At 35.1% G+C, this 18752-nt stretch overlaps 1 protein-coding gene across 1 annotated transcript in view; it reads right to left on the minus strand.

Annotated features, from left to right (window-relative positions):
* LOC126774295 (uncharacterized) overlaps window positions 1–18752 on the minus strand; it is a 148426-nt gene that overhangs the window by 85316 nt on the left and 44358 nt on the right. The window contains exons 4-5 of the mRNA XM_050495749.1: window positions 8031–8181; window positions 6823–6967 (exon numbers count right to left, since the gene is read on the minus strand). Coding sequence (XP_050351706.1) covers window positions 6823–6967; window positions 8031–8181 — 296 coding nt within the window. The remainder of the gene's footprint in view (window positions 1–6822; window positions 6968–8030; window positions 8182–18752) is intronic.

The following is an 18752-nucleotide window of genomic DNA, read 5'->3' on the forward strand; positions in this document are numbered from 1 at the left end:
GTCGTTCTTATTAGTTCTTGCCATCTCGTGATCTTTCATTCACGGATCATCTCGGCTCCAAAAGGACTTAACTATGAAATATATGCAATACAAATTAAATATATATATATCCTGATTATTTGACTGTTAGTGCACTGCTTTAAATTAAATATAGCCCAAGATGAATTCTAATCACAAATTATGCACATGAAATTTTAATGGTGCTTGCCCGGGTTTGAACCCACGATCATCGGTTAGGATTTACGCGTTCTTACCACTGTGCCATCTCGGCTTAATTAGTATGGTATATTTTTGGGATAAGATTTTAACTATCTGCAAACGACGACTATTGTTAGGGAAACATTTTGTTTCACCCTTACTTAGAACAAAGATTACACGGAGTTGTTATCAGACTAATTTAGAAACAAACTGATTGAGCAGTATACTCCTATACTAAGGCTAAATGAGAAATAAATAAATTCCAATAACTTAATAAATCATTGTTATTTACAAATGTTGTTTACATATCGAGATATTATCGAGTTTAATTGATTCGTGTCAGTTTTATTTAAATTAAGGTGCGATAGCGATTTAATTGAATTTACGACTTCGTTTTAGCCGATAAACCGCAAATAGAAAGCGATTTGATGCGTCTAAGTCTGCACAATTCAAAATATTTCTAATGTCTCATACATTAGAATCAAAAAGTATGATAATAATAATTATACTTTTTGAATTTTGCAACTCAAAAAATACTTTGGATATTTTGACCAACGGAAACACGACCTTAATAACTTCAACTTAAGATTTTATTCTCAATAAACTAACCTGTAATAAATGCAAGAAAAGCTACGTTACAAGATGAACTATATATTAGATAAATAATATGTACCTCACTATTCATCTCGCTTTCGCTAATTGCTTATGCGTATAGACGTCTCGTTCACAAGGGTATGCGAGAAAGAGTTACTTACAATCTCGTCTCAGTTACATTTTATGTGCAAAGTGGCGTTATTCTTTTGTTTTCCTGTCCCACTGACCAAGTGTTGGTGAATTTTGAAAATTCGTTTCGTTATTTAATTGGCTATTGTATTTAGCCTGTGACGCTTCAAGTTTGTATGACGAATGATATTGATGAACATTATAATGGCAACTGTATATACGATAGTTTGTAATAATAAAAAAATACTAAATAAGGTTTTTAATATTTTATTTGTAATGTATGCTTGTCATTGTGTAATGAATATAATATTTTTTTTAAGTTTAGGTAGACAGACAAACGAATCGATCACCTGGTGGTGACTAATCAATAACAAACAATAATATATACTGTTTTTTATAGAATAGGAAGGCGGACAAGCATATGGGCCCCCTGATGGTAAGTGGTCACCAACGCCCATAGACATTGTCATTGTAAAAAATGTTAACCATCGCTTATATCAACAATGCGCCACCAACCTTGGAAACTAAGATATTATGTCCCTTGTACCTGTAATTACACTGGCTCACTCACCCTTCAAACCGGAACACAACAATACCAAGTACTGCTGTTTTGCGGAAGAATATCATAACGAAACAAGTGAAAATTTAAGAGTGCATGGTCAGGGCATATGGTAAACATACACATCCCAACCAAGCTCAGCGAGCAAGAGCTCTCTTTGACATCAAAATTTCCGGACTGAAAATGCTTGAACCAATTTTGTGCTACTCTCACTAACACTGCGTTAAATCCACAAAGAGCACGAAATTTTTTTCTCGACGTATGCCACATTTGCCTTTTTGTTGTAATAAAACTAAAATATATCCAATTTTTTCGTTAGTTTCATTTATTTTGGCGGACAAAAAAAATACATTAGAAAAATAGCGGGAAACCGTATTTAATTTTTATGTTTTTAAAATGACATCTATTTAATGGTATTAAAATCAGCCAGATACAAACAGCAACCAAAGAGATTTTACTGGAACTTTTAACGTACAACAAAATAATTCTCAACCTATTATAATATAAGGCAATAAACACGTATTTATTTTTATTAATTTAATTTTTTTTTTTATAGAATAGGAAGGCGGACGAGCATATGGGCCACCTGATGGTAAGTGGTCACCAACGCTCTTAGACATTGGCATTGTAAGAAATGTCAACCATCGCTTACATATCCAATGCGCCACCAACCTTGGGAACTAAGATTTTATGTCCCTTGTGCCTGTAATTACACTGGCTCACTCACCCTTCAAACCGGAACACAACAATATCAAGTATTGCTGTTTTGCGGTAGAATATCTGATGAGTGGGTGGTACCTACCCAGACGAGCTTGCACAAAGCCCTACCACCAGTAAACGCCGAAACGTGGACACTAACTGCGGGACTAGTCCATAAATTCAAAGTCGCTCAGCGTGCTATGGAGCGAGCTATGCTCGGAGTATCTTTGAAGGATAAGATCAGAAATGAGATTATCCGGAAAAGAACCGGAGTCACCGACATAGCTTGCAAAATTAGCAGGCTGAAGTGGCAGTGGGCTGGTCACGTATGTCGTAGGACCGATGGCCGTTGGAGCAGACGAGTCCTAGAGTGGAGACCGCGAATCGGCAAGCGCAGCGTAGGGCGCCCTCCAGCCAGGTGGACCGACGACCTTAAGAAGGTGGCGGGCACCAACTGGATGCGGAAGACGGAGGACAGGGAGCTTTGGCGCAACTTGGGAGAGGCCTATGTTCAGCAGTGGACAACGATTGGCTGTTGATTCATTGATTGATTTTGATTGAATCTATAAAACAATTAAGTACGACATGTACTAAAAATTAATATTAAATTAATGACTTCATACAAAAAGGTAAAGTGACGAATCATATAAGTAAATAAAACGTAAAGTATAAATCTAAAGTAACGATATACTTCCGGTTAGTTAATAGAGACTCGTTTGTGCCAGGAACGGTTATGCGTGATCATATTGCTTTATCAACCCGTGCCGTGAAACAACGCTAATATAAAAATATCGTTTTAGTATTGAAATTTTACATAATAAAATGTATAAAATCGAGGTCATGTTTCGTATTATATTATAATATTTAAGTAAAAAAGTAACGTAAAGTAACAGCCTCTAAATGTCTGCTGAACTAAGACCTCCTTTTCGAGAAGGTTTCGAATGTATTCCACCACGCTGCTCGATGTGCGTTGGTGGAAACACGTTCCTCCTCCGTGAGTTCCTCACGATGAATCTTGAATGGACTGTGACTACTGTCTTCAAAAAAAACCCATTGACTTTAACATTTTTTTATCCTTATATTTTAAGAATGTGTGTGATGAATAAATGAACTTCCTATTTAATGTCTAATTACAATGTATTAAAGATTAACTGATCTGAACCCAAGCAGGTTATCCTTTGCTTTGGAGATTGCGTCATTCAAATGAATCACTAATTCTATTTTCAAAAATCGTACATTCATCTGAAGCACATAAAAGTAGATCGTCAATGTACGTCAGACGTAATTATTTCAAAACATCGAAAACATCATTCGAAATATTCAATTCATTTTCACAAAAACAGGATGTTACATTAAGTATTGTTATAAAGATACTTTTGTTATATAAACAATATAGTTCAAACAAAAGCAACAAGAACAGAAGCTTCAACGAGCCGAGTAACCGAGCGGAGTGCGGATAGATGAACAAACAAAACATAATCTACAACTTTAATACATAAGATAACCGAGATAGGATACATAGAAATAGATGATAATATATTTCAAAGTCAATTATCTTTCTAATGCTATATGAGTATCGCGGTTTTAATCGCGATAACTTTGTATTATACAAGTCTCATATTTATATTATAGAGACCTCATAAAATACATACAAATCAGCTTCAAGATGTTTTAGGTTTGTAGTAGTGAATAATGATAAAAAATAATATATGCCAGTAAAATAAAAAGTATTTTCTTTTAAAAGTAAAATCAAGATCTAAATTTCGTAAAATTTTTAAGTAGTTCCAAGACAAACATGTACCACGTTAATTTAAATTAAAACTTTATATTATTTCATATTTTTTATGGTATATACTATATATACTTATAATTAATAAAAAAATAATAAGTGTTTTATTTGAGTTCCTCACGATGAATCTTGAATGGACTGTGACTACTGTCTCCAAAAAAAACCAATTGACTTTAACATTTTTTTATCCTTATATTTTAAGAATGTGTGATGAATAAATTAACTTCCTATTTAATGTCTAATTACAGTGCATTAAAGATTAACTGATCTGAACCCAAGCAGGTTATGCTTTGCTTTGGAGATTGCGTCATTCAAATGAATCACTAATTCTATTTTCAAAAATCGTACATTCATCTGAAGCATCTGCATGTGTCTAATTTCATCGAAATTCTGCCACATGTGTATTCTACCAACCCGCACTGGAGCAGCGTGGTGGAATAAGCTCCAAACCTTCTCCTCAAAAAAGGGAGAGGAGGCCTTAGCCCAGCAGTGGGACATTTACAGGCTGTTACTGTAAGTGTTTTATAATTGTGAGTTACTTTCAAACGTGTTAAAAAAACGTAGTTCACTCCGAACCGGTTTCGACAATCAATAGGTAACTGTAATGCTTCTATATTTAAAATTGATTTTTTGAATTTGAAAATTAATTTTATTTAATCCTTGTTTATCACTGTGTTCAGAGAAGAATTGCAAGTTGAAACTCAATGGGATTGATAATTTTTCAGATGTTCGATAACATTTAAATTTTATTACGAAGACCTCAAGAACAATCCCGATTTTTTGGCTAGGTCAACAAGGGGCCTAGGAGCCCCGACAGCCAAAGGACCTCTAGGTCCTACTTAAATTATTTGGCCTCGCCCAGTCAAAATTAATATACGTTTACTCTAACCGCTTCGAAATGGGACAGCTCGAATTTTAATGATACTTGGGGCTTCGGATATCTCATTCCGTGTCACCTCTAGAAGGATAACAATAAAGTTGCCTTCATAAAAAGTATGACGAAGTACATCATTATTATACTTTTTAATTTCACGAAAAATAGACGACAAAATTTTCAAAAGATTTTGAACATTACGAATAGTGTATTATTAACAACCCAAAACATAATTGCAAGGCATTTAATAATTCAATGCAATCCCATTTAAAGCTTACATAGCATCGGTATTAAAACAATGACAGTCTAATTTTAAAATTCAATATTTACAGAGAAAATTCAAAATAAAATTAAATTTAAAAAAAAGAAAGTACTTCTTGGAAACATAAAGATAAACAAACATTCGATGTGATTCTCAGAACAATTCTCGAATACTATATTCATTATGACATGCATAAGAAAACGACTTTGTATCATTAAGAATATTTTGTTGAATGAATGTCATAAAAAGCCACTTAACTTAGCCTTGTCGTTAGGACAGAATCATTTGACACCAAAACTCGTCAAGTTCACACATACGATGACCTTGATTGTAATTTTTTTTTATTTCTACTTAATTGTGCTTTAAGGCCTGTGTTATGAAGCTTAAACCACACTTACACCACAATCCAACTACACACTTACAGCCAATCCAATATTGGCTTCGTCTAAATAGAAACAATGTACTACGATGGATTGTCGTCAAGCCATTGGATCAATCCAATTCATTGGAATTGAATAATTCGTAGCATTAAATAGAAGAAAACCTCGTATATTAAATTGATTTTTTAATTAGACTGGCTTAATGTCTTGGCTGTGGCTCGGCTATTGACCACGTCTAAATATATATAATTCGGGACTGCCTCGTTGGTTTATTGGCTACATTATACGACTACGAAAACTAAATCTCGAGGTTCTGAGTTCAAACTGGGATCGGACCAATAAATGTCATCAGGTTTTTTGTCGAAAAATTCGCATTAACGTCCTCTATCGCTCGATTTTAAAAAAGTTTATACTATGAAATACCTTCTCAATTAAATATTACATATATGTGACAATTTTTACGGTCAACAGACAACCAGTGTCGAAGTACATTTATCTCAAACAGATATATTGACATACATTTTAACACATATAATTTACATATATATACATGGAATTAATCATACGGCACATTATTAGCACATGACCCATTGGCTTTTTTACGAGTTAGCGACCGAATCGTATATGTGAATCGTAAATACGTCATATAATCACGAAGAATCACGTTTGTCGATAAAAAAATCGCAAGTCACAACATATCGTTAAACTAATATTTAAAAATCATCGCTACATATTCTTTTTTTTTTATAGAATAGGAAGGCGGACGAGCATATGGGCCACCTGATGGTAAGTGGTCACCAACGCTCTTAGACATTGGCATTGTAAGAAATGTCAACCATCGCTTACATATCCAATGCGCCACCAACCTTGGGAACTAAGATTTTATGTCCCTTGTGCCTGTAATTACACTGGCTCACTCACCCTTCAAACCGGAACACAACAATATCAAGTTGCTGTTTTGCGGTAGAATATCTGATGAGTGGGTGGTACCTACCCAGACGAGCTTGCACAAAGCCCTACCACCAGTAAATTATATATTATATAATATAAATTCATGTCGAGACCAGTTTTTAATTGTTTGAAGACCAAAGCCGACTAATTAAAACATTATTTGTATCAAAGAGAGCTTGTAACATCACCTATTAATACGAGCGCTAAATGTCAACAGGTTAAAATTAACATAAACGTAAAATTACTAATATATTAACTTTATAATTTCGCATGTTTCGGATATTAAGGATAGAAACTACCATTCCGTTTAAATTTCCATCGATATATTCTCAGTGAAAGTTGCTAATTATTGATATTGTCAGTACTTATGACTGTAATAAAACAAACCTGGACCCCCCGGCGCCGGCGAGAGACAGTAACGAAGAACATCGAGAGCAGACTGAAGGTGCGCGCAGTCGGTTGTGAGCCCTGATCGGTTCGGGGACTTTCTCCCTATCCGTCAGGGCGAGCACTGTCGAACATTTCCTGAGACCTAATGGACAAAGTGAAAAAAAAAATATATTAAACAGTCGAGCTATTCTGTAAAATCAAATTCGAAACTCGCCCCTCACTCACTTGCCACCATTCCACGCGGTCACGATTTGTACAGTAACAAATTTTAATTTTTATTTGTATTTATTTAAGGCTTTAATGTAAATAAATGTTGTATAATAGTTTAAAAAGACTCACTGCATAAATTGGTCGACAAATGTCAGAATGTGATAGGCGACATTGAACATAGTAATCATAACATTTTAAGAATACACCCATCAAAATTGTATATCACCAAAAATCGGTTGTCAACATTTTAGAGGTGAGTAATAAAGTGAGTTCTTACAGATTAGCACTGCTGTTCAAATTTCATTTCAATTTTTACTAGTCAGTAGGGCTTTGTGCAAGTCCGTCTGGGTAGGTACCACTCACTCATCAGATATTCTACCGCTAAAAAGCAACGCTTAGTATTGTTGCGTTCCAATACCGCACTTGAAACGAATATACGGCAATACAAATGTATGATTTTCACTGATAAAATAACTAAATTAATATTAATATATATGTAAGCGTCAACAAATTTATAATTGCAATCCTACAGCGTTATTTACTTCATCTAATTTACTCTTAATGTATCAATATATGAAAATTCAATTAATTGCCTTTGGAAAGTTAAAAGCAAAAAGAGAAAGCTGCGAATGGTCATATTTTATTGTTTTGTTATTTTACAAACTGGTTTCACGGCACATTATTTTAACAAAAAACATTTTATTATCTTTATTTACGACCGATATAGATAATATTAATAATTATTCAAATATAAATTTAATTACCAAAAACTCGCATTGTATTATAATGATGGAATATGCTTCAAATATTCTCCTTAACAAGTAAGGAGGCGTCGAGCAGTGAGGCATTCCAAAAGTATAGAATTCAGTAATAAGAAGGTCAGTGGTCCGGTAAAGATTTCGTGAGAAGTTATTGGATCACAGTATTCTATTAAATATATATCTTCACTCTAAAATATTTCAATTCAAATACCATAACATAAGTTTTGATTTTACCTTCTAACAGTGGTTGCGGTTGCGACAACACTGAATCTCTGGAGGCAGCTCTCCTAACAGGCTTTGCGGGTCTCGCTAAGGACTTAAGACCGCCGCTTAGGATTAGCTCAAGCGCTCGCCGACCACCAGGCCCGTTCGCGCCTGCTCCCATCTGAACCAAAAAAAAAAAGAAACACATTACTACATAATTACAAAGTACCGTTCACAAAACATTTTTTTTTTTATTAGAAAGGAACTCAAGGTCATGCATATATAAATACTTTTCGGAGTTCCGGTTTGAAGGTTAAGTGAACAAAGACATAAAATCTTACAGATCCCATGGTTATTGATGCATTACGGTGTAAAGAATGGTGTACACTATTGCGTAATCGTTAACTTGTATTACGAATTGCATTCGGGATGAACACTAAGTATCGGGCAGTCGTTTTGCACGTCTGCCTTTCAAATATAAATACATTAAAAGTGTTATCGTTAAGCACTACCCACTCACAAGATAATGTAAATATTTAATACATGTTTATTTATATAAGCGTAGGCGTTTTAAGTAAGATCTACTGTTTATTGTAATAGGAGAGTCAGTAGCAGTCTTTACTCTCGAAATTTTGTCAAATTGATTCTTAATTTGCGATATACTTGTACTAATAAAAATATTAAATAATAAGTGAAAATAATAAATGTAGTTAAGTTAACAATAAAACGTTTAATTAAATAACATTAATATAACGATCAGTAAATAAGGATTATCTTGATATAACGTTGTCAAATGTAAATGAAATATACATTAAATGTAACACTATATACATATATTTTATAAAAGAGCCGGTTGGTGTGGTTGGTAGATACTTGCCTTTCACGCCGAAGGTTGTGGGTTCGATTCCCACCCAGGACAGACATTTGTGTGCATGAACATGTCTGTTTGTCCTGAGTTTGGGTGTAATTATCAATACAAGTATGTATTTACAAAAGAAAAGTAGTATATATAGTATATCAGTTGTCTGGTTTTCCATAGCACAAGCTTTTTACAAGCTTAATTTGGGATCAGATGGCCTTGTGTGAAAAATGTCCCAGGATATTATTATTTTATATTACAAACATCTTCAACAATCATCATTAAGTTTGTCAATTTACAAAAAAAAAAAACTTTAATGAACTGTACACCTAAACCTTTCCCATGGATCAAGCCGCCCAACAATAAAACCCGTATGATAATTTGTTCTTTAGATTTTCAGTTGATCGCGTTCAGACAGACAGACAAACTTGTTGTTTTATAATATGTAGTGATGTCATCACGCTTCGACCCAAAGAGGCGGCGAGCATCAACGATTAACTAGCGTTCTATAAATAAATGTTTTTCCATTAAAATCAATCAAATATTTTTTTGCTGACTGTACAATGTATATGTAATATACACTTGTGTGATATACATATATAAATACAGATAGTATATAAGGAATTGACGTCATCCAAAAAAAAACTAATAATCATATCCGAGAGTAATCAAGGTTTATTGCTAAGTTTAGTTAATTACGAAACTATTTATTAACATTAAGCAAATTTAAAAACCTTTATATATTTAAAAACTATCACAATCAAAATATTATTCCTACGTTTACCCTTGAATTGTCAAGCGTTACCACTGTTAGCAAGAAGTTTAGTAAATAATAACAAAATTTATTTTATAGGTCGGTGATGATATTAGATAACAAAACACACATGTACTTGTTCATTAGGTAATGTTTTCTATACATCTCAATAATTTTTTATTCAGCTATTAAGCACATGGTTTTTTTTTCATACTAAAACAAACAACAAAATAACGCGTTTAAAATACTAGAAGACACGAAATCATGCGCATACAATAGCATGGCTCACGTCATCACGTCTTTTGCTTCTATCGAACTTATATTCCATCTAAGTACAATCCAATGCGTTACAAAGTAATTGATATTAAAATATTTATAGACATATATAATTATAAATTAATAATTAAAACTATAAGTATACGACTTTTGCAAATGTGTATTACATTCAAATGCTTCAATTTATTATATAAATATGATAAATATAAATTGACAATGATACCAAGAGTTAAATCCTTTATCTTTACTAATATTAGAATATAAAATAAAATGCGTATGTTTGTTCGTTGCCTCGTCACGACTGAGCCGTTCGTAATGTAATTTAACATTGAAGGAGCATTGGACTCGAACGTAATTATAACGAAACGAGTACCTAAAGAAATTAATAAAGTTTTTTGCCGAAAAAAAAAATACGTGAACAGCGACGCGTTGAACAAAAGCATGAATAAATATGAATTATCTACATTTTATTCTATCCTATTTTAACTAGTTATATGTCCCCGGAGAGGATAGTATATGTTCATCAGTTTTTAAGTTCCCATATATGAATATATTTCTTTGGTAGGCTTGGCTATCGCCAAACCAGCAATACGGAGTTGTTGTTGTCCACATCGAACTACAGGCACAACGAACATAAAATCTGAATTGCTAAGGTTGGTGGCGCATTGGTGATGGAACGAATGATTATTATTTCTTACAGCGCTAATGTCTGTAGGCTGTGATGACCACTTACCATCAGGCGGACCACTTCTGCCTACCTAATACATAAAAAATGGTGTTTAACGCCGACTATTTACCGCTTACGAACATCGCCAAATGGTTTTAATAAGCTCACATTACTTTCCTTAATAACGCAAACAAGTCATTGAGTGAAATTATTATTAAACGGAGCAACGATTACACGAACTTCTGAATGTTTACAAGTTATCTTTTCATTATAATAAATATTTTTAAATAATCAAATATCAATTCGGGCTTACTTTTGTAAATCGTTGATGATCTGCTCATGCCTTCAGGTTATTAATAAGGCTTAATCAATTTACCATAACTTATAGTAGCATTGTAGAAAACAAAGCCATAACATTTTGTTTTAAGTAATGATGTTTTCTGTCATCACAACAATATGTCACAAACAATAGACACATTGTGTTTTAAGCATCGGTGATATAAACTATCACAGAGGTCGCAATATATATTATAAAGTTAGAATTTGTATGTATGAATATATTAATGGCAAGAGCAATTAGTGCGATTTGAAAAAAAAACGTTTGGTAACCCCATTATTAAGGAAGATTCTTTTATATTTGGAGATTTAAAAGCATCTATATTGGTATGGCATTCTATAATGGTGATAGTAGATATTCAAAGTTCAAACTCGAGCAAGCACCAATGAATTTTCATTTGCTTAATTTGTTTATAGTTTAGTTATCAAATTAAATTCTGCCATATGTGTATTCCACCAACCTGCATTCAAAAAAAAGGAGAGGAAGCCTTAACCCAGCAGTGGGACACACACTGTTGCTTAGTAATCCAGGAGCGTTTATAACGTAAAGTATGGTTAATATTTCTTAGTGCCACTTATTCTCAGGTGTTCCATTTATTAAATAATAAAAAAAAACTAATTGCACTCTAGAAAAGTGTTTGTGTTGAGTGTAGCTGGTTTGATTCTTATCTTCGTGGACGCCTGCAGATCACAGTGTATACAGTTGAGTGAACTTCACTCAAATACGTGTACTCTTAGCACGGATGTCCCCCAAGGCAGGAAGCTTTTAGTATCTCTATTTTTCTCTGGTAAAATGTTTTTATCGTGCAATAATTTAGCAATATTATAAAAAAGGGATTTATGTATAATAAAAATTAACATGGCACTACGGCTCGATTCATCATTCTACTGTTAATATTAATAAGTAAATGCCAACGGCTATTGCCCTTTTAGAGGAAAAAATAACGCGTTAATAAATAAACCCGTCTTTAATTATATATTATTAATCAATAGTTATGGTGATAAAATAAAAATTAAACGAATCGTCTTAGCAACAATAGCACGTTACTAAGTGGTACCAAGTAGTTTTTATATGAAAACGTTTAAATATAAGCTACTAGTATAGTAGGGGGCGGCGGGTGTTCGTCTTCAGGTGTTAGGTATAAAATTGTAATCTATAATATTATATATAAAGTTTTTTGCATATTTATATACCGTACTGTACCGTAACAGCCTGTGAATGTCCCACTGCTGGGCTAAAGGTCTCCTCTCCTCTTTTTGAGGAGAAGATTTGGAGCTTATTCCAATGCGAGTAGGTAGAATTCACATGTGGCAGAATTTCAGTGAAATTAGACACATGCAGGTTTCCTCAAGATGTTTTCCTTCACCGTAAAGCACGAGATGAATTATAATCACAAATTGAGCACATGAAAATTCAGTGGTGCTTGCCCGGGTTCGAACCCACGATCATCGGTTAAGATTCACGCGTTCTTACCACAGGGCCATCTCGGCTTTTTTATATATATTCATATTTATATATTCCAGCTTAATCTATAAATTTACCAAATTTACTATATAAGGTTCGTTTACTCTTAAAAGTACCCAAATATTTTGACTAATACAAATCATCGCGACCTGGTCTGCGGAAATTATCATATACATATATATAATAATAATTTTAAATATACAGACACATAACGTTACTAAATAAAGATTTTGACTTTGACTTGACTTTGAATCGAACGAATGAAAGAATATTAATTTTAATCTCGTTTTAAAGTAAAACGAGATATTTAATATGCGAACGGGTGATTGCTATAATTCAATTCAATATTTTATGTTTATTACTTGAGGATAAAACATCGTAAAATATAGAAAGAAGAAGATTGATATTTATATATTAATCGAAATAATAATCGGTCATTCGATTTAATAAACAGTCGATTATTTATCAATTAACTATATAAAAGTTTACCTTTGTTGATTACTAACAGTAAGAAATAATATTTATCACAATATGTATGTATATTTGAATGATTAATTCAACAATTTAATTATTCAAACACACAGACAAAGTCGCGATCGATAGGTATCGTTTTTTTTTTTTTTTATATTCGCCGGGAGGGCAAATGACTCTACTCCACCTGATGGTAAGTGGTAGTAGAGTCCAAACGCGACGACGGCCAGTACAGACGGGAAAAACGTTCTGCACTAGCCGCCTTCGCCTTGCCGGCCCGCAAGATGCCTCTTCACGCCTCGTTTGAAGGAACCCGGGTTGTAAGAGGAGGGGAACACGTGAGCTGGTAAGGAATTCCATTTTTTGGAAGTGCGACAAAGAAAGGAGTTGCCAAATTTCTTTGTTCGCGATGGAATTGATGTCACAGTTAGGCGGTGACATCGAGAACCAGCTCGCGTGGACTTAAGAAGGAAGGGGGAAGCAGGAATTAGAGAGAATAATTCCTCAGAGCACTCGCCGTGATACAGTCGATAGAAAGCGCTCAGTGCTGCTATCTCACGACGCAATTGTAAAGGTTCAAGGGTGTTTGTGACCTTTACGTCGCCAATAATGCGTACGGCACGTCGCTGCAACCGGTCCAAGGCCTCAAGTAGGTACTTAGCGGAGCCATCCCAAAGGTGCGAGCAATATTCCACGCAAGACCGTACCTGTGTTTTGTACAGTAGGCACAGTTGTTGTGGCGTGAAAAAGCGCCGCACCTTGTTCAGAACTCCGAGTTTCCGTGAAGCTGTTTTTATAACAGCCTCGATGTAATCCCTTGGACTAAGGTCGCAGCGAACGTTAATCCCCAGCATGGCGATTTTGCTTTGCATCACCAACGGAGTACCACAGAGGGAGGGAAGAGGGGAAAATGTTGACTTTTTCGCCGTGAGAGTGCATACCTGTGTTTTCTTGGCATTAAACTCAACAAGATTATCAGAGCCCCATTTGGCGATGAGCTCTAACGTCCTATCGAGTTCAATGACAAGATTCTTCCGCCTCTCCTCAATTTCCGCTCGCCCAGCCACTGCGCGTCCGTGGTATCCACCATGCACTGTACTATCGTCTGCATAGCAATGTATGTTCCCAAGAGAGAGCATATCATTGATATGCAAAAGAAAGAGTGTGGGAGATAGCACAGATCCCTGGGGGACCCCAGCATTCACTACATAGAATTGTGAAGCGCAACCATCAACTAAAACACGAAGGCTACGCTTGTGTAGGAAGCTGGCAATCCAGGTGCATAGCTGAGCAGGCAGACCATATGCCGGCAGCTTGGAGAGAAGACTTCTGTGCCAGACCCTGTCGAAAGCCTTGGAGATATCGAGGCTGACAGCCAACGATTCTCCATGCTTGTCGATAGCTTCACCCCAGAGGTGCGTTACGTACGCTAGAAGATCACCTGTGGACCGTTTTGGTCGAAACCCGTATTGACGATCATTAATTAAAGAGTGATCTTCTAGGTAATGGATCAGTTGGTTGTTTAAAATCCGTTCCATCACCTTACAAAGTACTGAGGTGATAGCTATTGGCCGATAATTTGCCGGGTCAGACCGATCCCTTTTTTTGGGAACCGCTTGCACATTAGCTCTTCTCCAAGCCTCCGGCACACTTCCCGAAGAGAGAGAAAGTTGGAACAGGCGCGTTAACACAGGAGACAGCTCCGCTGCGCACTTCTTCAGCACTATGGCTGGTATTCCATCGGGACCACTAGCTTTCCGTACATCAAGTGATTGCAGCTCCGCACGCACATCACGTTGCCTGATTTTAATGTCAGGCATCGTATGGCCACATGCAGGTATTGTAGGTGGCAGTGCACTACAATCATCGATGACGGAATTGTCGGCAAAGAGTTTAGCCACGAGATCAGCTTGCTCTTGCGGACTGTGAGCTAGCGATCCGTCCGGATTTCTGAGCGGTGGCAGCGAAGGTTGGCAGAAATTGTTTTGCACAGACTTGGTCAGACGCCAGAAGCTACGGGAGCCCCTAGGATGCGAAACAAGGTCATGACCAATCTGTACAATGCGCTGTGCATCCGCTCTCGTGTATGCCTTTCTACAGGACTTGGAATTTTTATTATAGTTTGCTTTCAGTGAGTCAATGTTAGATGCCCCGGTTATGCAGCCGTTGATCCACTTGCGATATGCCGCCTGCTTAGATGATACAGCATCGGCACATTCACGAGTGAACCAACGGTTACGCGTACTCCTACTGACGAGATCTAAGCTAGGAATGTAGTATTCCATTCCCAGCATGATCTCGCCAGCAACAGCAGCGGCACTAGCTGTCGGGTCATTCCCACTGAAGCAACGTTCCTTCCAAGGGACCGACGCATAGTAATCGCGCATACCGTCCCAATCCGCCGACTTATAGTGCCAAACGCGACGTTTGCATACCGCTGGCGGCAGTGGCGGCAGCTTGGCCTGTGGCACTCTGGTAGAAATAAGGCTGTGATCCGAAGAGCCAAGAGGAGCCTGAACCACAACCTGATATTCCACCGGGTGAGAAGTCAGCAGAAGGTCCAGTAGAGAAGGTGCTTGCCCATCAATGTCTGGGATCCTGGTGGGCTGATCAACCAGTTGGGTCAAGTCATGTGTGAGAGCAAAAGCATGAGCAGTCCTTCCAGCATGGTCAGTTTTGAGGGATTTCAACCAGGATTCGTGGTGAGCATTAAAATCGTATAAATATTCATTTTATCAAACGACATAATTAAAATATAAGGTCATCTTTTTAGATTTCATTGAATAATATGTATTTGGTAAATTTTATTTACGTAACAATTACTTACGTGGATAAAAATATCTACTACAACAATCGTAGCCGCATGTAATGGTAGCAAGAATAACACCAATTTTTACCTTCAAATCGCAACTCCGATACTCCCCTGCATCAATGAAAGCAAATCAGTATTTAAATTGAACTTAAATTTAAAAGATTCAACCATCAGACAGAACCATTGGATGGAATATAAACCATTGGATGGATTGGATAGAAAGTAAATACAGAAATAGCCGAAAATAACTGGGATAGCTTGATAGCAAATAGGCAAAATGCTTATGTAAATAAACTATTGCGGCAGTCCGTTAGAGATAGTCAACATTATTTTTTGGCAAGTTGCCTTCTAACAAAATTTAGCGTTACCCATATTTTATTATTATCAATAAATTCTTTATTCCACGAACTAAATATTGAAAGTAAATTCGATATTCTATATTCATAAATATTGTTGTTTCTTTAAGCGATTGCATTTGATAATATATTTATATAGTGTTGAGTTAAAAATATATCAACCAATTTTGTTTCATAAGCCTGTCTCTGCCACTGATGAAAATTTGCTATATGAGCGAAAGAGATGGAAGTGTGAAAATGCAAATTAAAAAAAAATTGCGCGACTGTTATATATGCGAGACTAAAGACGCGTAATGTGATTCGTTATGATGGCTTTTCAATTCGTAACTATATGTTGTTAAAACATATGACTGAAAATATTTTATCGAGCAATAATTGTATTTCTAGAAAAACACCAATTTATTTATATACAATATATAAAATAATAAAGACTAAGAGGGAGTAATCACTGAACGCTTTAAAATCATCCTACAGTTTCCGAAACGCTGATCAGTCAGATCAACTAATTTGACTTGAAATTTGAATGGTCATTGGTCGATGGCAGCCGATGTCGCAATAAGCGGCCAATGATCGTTCAGTATTTAGTTACTCTATGAATGACTTGTGTTAAAAATACACAATATATTAATAACTTAATCTGATAATGAATGTATGTAGTAAATGTTTCACCCAAAATAAATAATGATAACATAATTGTAACATCATAATAATTTGAAAAATCCATCTTAATCAACCAGACATTATTATATATATGCATACATATTATTATATAAAATTATTTATCACGGATGGACTTTTTGTTTGATGTGGTAGTAAAAAGTTTTATGTAAATCCCACTTTTTTTTACTTACATTTAATATTTCTTAGTGTCAATGTCGATGATACGTGTACAAATAAAATTGCAAATAAAAACAAAACTCTAAAACATAATAAGCCGTTATGATTTATAATATTTTCTAAAGAGTGCTCTCGACTTTCTGAGTAATCCTACTAAGAATATTATAAATATAATTTCGTATTTATTGGTTTAATATGGTTAAGAAATGAATTAAGCATATTTCAATATTATAAATGCGAAAACATATTTGTTGGTTTGTTGGATTAAACAACAACGAAAAAATGTATTTACGTGGTCTTTTTTGCTAAATTATTCACAGAAGTTACGATACAGCTAAAGCTTTTGTTATTATGATGAATGTAAGTTGATTTAATTCGGAGTTTCAGAGCTTTTCCTCGAGTTATAAAAGTAAACAGTGAGCGTGAGTCAGACGAATCAAAGCGGAATTACTGTCGTAGCAAACGTCGGGTCAGACTTCTAGGAAGTAGATATGAACTGTTATTAACAACAACATATTGTTTTAATTGAATTTATATTTATATTCATAACTTAACCTAACCTTTTAATCACAGGATAATCATATATATATAATTAAACAACTGTGTGAAATATCGATATAGGCATCGATCAGTGTCAAATACTATTAATATATATATCTAAAAGATATATATATATATATATATATATATATAACAAAATATATATATAATAATAATAATAATATCCTGAGACATTTTTCACACACGGCCATCTGATCCCAAATTAAGCTTGTACAAAGCTTGTGTTATGGAAACCAGACAACTGATATACTACATACATAATACTTTTCTTTTGTAAATACATACTTATATAGATAATTACACCCAGACTCAGGACAAACAGACATGTTCATGCACACAAAAGTCTGTCCTGGGTGGGAATCGAACCCACAACCTTCGGCGTGAAAAGGCAAGTATCTACCAACCACGCCACCACGCCAACCGGCTCCGATGATTTTGTTATATATATATACATATATAGCACGAATTAGATACAAATGAATTGTTGTGTACGAAGATTTTGACGACATTTCAATAGCCAAATTAATGAAACTGATTTTTATGTACTTATAGGAAGACAGACGTGCGGATGGGCCACCTGATCGCTTTATGACATTGGCGATATAAGAAATATTAACCACTCATTACATCGCCAATACGCCACCAACCTTGGGAACTAAGATGTTATACCTTTGCCTGTAGTTACACTGCCTCAGTTACCCTTCAAACCGGAACAAAACAATCGCGTTAGAATATCTTATGAGTGCGTGGTACCAAGTAAATAATTGATTGAAGGCACACCTCAATAACGTTAATTCAAATAATAGAAAAGATAAGACAAAGATACGAACAATACGTCTGTGGACATACAGATAATACACGAAACAATAATTATAAAAATAATTAAAATTGATATTGGTCTTCATATGAACGGATATCGCTTTCAAGGCTAATCTTCACATATATCAGACTACCGTACTAAAACAAAATTAAAAGTAAAACGCAAACAATAGTACGAGCACGTGACGCTACGAGCACATGATAACAAACGTTCATTCGTACGCGGTAAAACATTACTATACAAATATATAATACGGAAACTGTCAAAACAAGAAAACGTTTATTTTCTAACGTACCACTTGATTCGCGAGGAAGTTCGCGAGGGTGTAATAACTTCATTAACGGAAAGCTAGTTAATCTGAATCCACCTGTGGAATCTATCCACCCGTACCCAATCAACAGTTATACTAACGAAACAACAAAAATTTTGAGGGTAATTGAACAAAAACCAACGCAATGTTTATCAATGTGTCGCCTGCCCGCCTTAATTGCTATTTGCTTCCTACATAAATATATTCAATGTTAGTGACCATGATGAT

This window comes from Nymphalis io, chromosome 16 (assembly GCF_905147045.1).
Source record: "Nymphalis io chromosome 16, ilAglIoxx1.1, whole genome shotgun sequence".
Classification (NCBI taxonomy): Eukaryota; Metazoa; Arthropoda; class Insecta; order Lepidoptera; family Nymphalidae; genus Nymphalis; species Nymphalis io.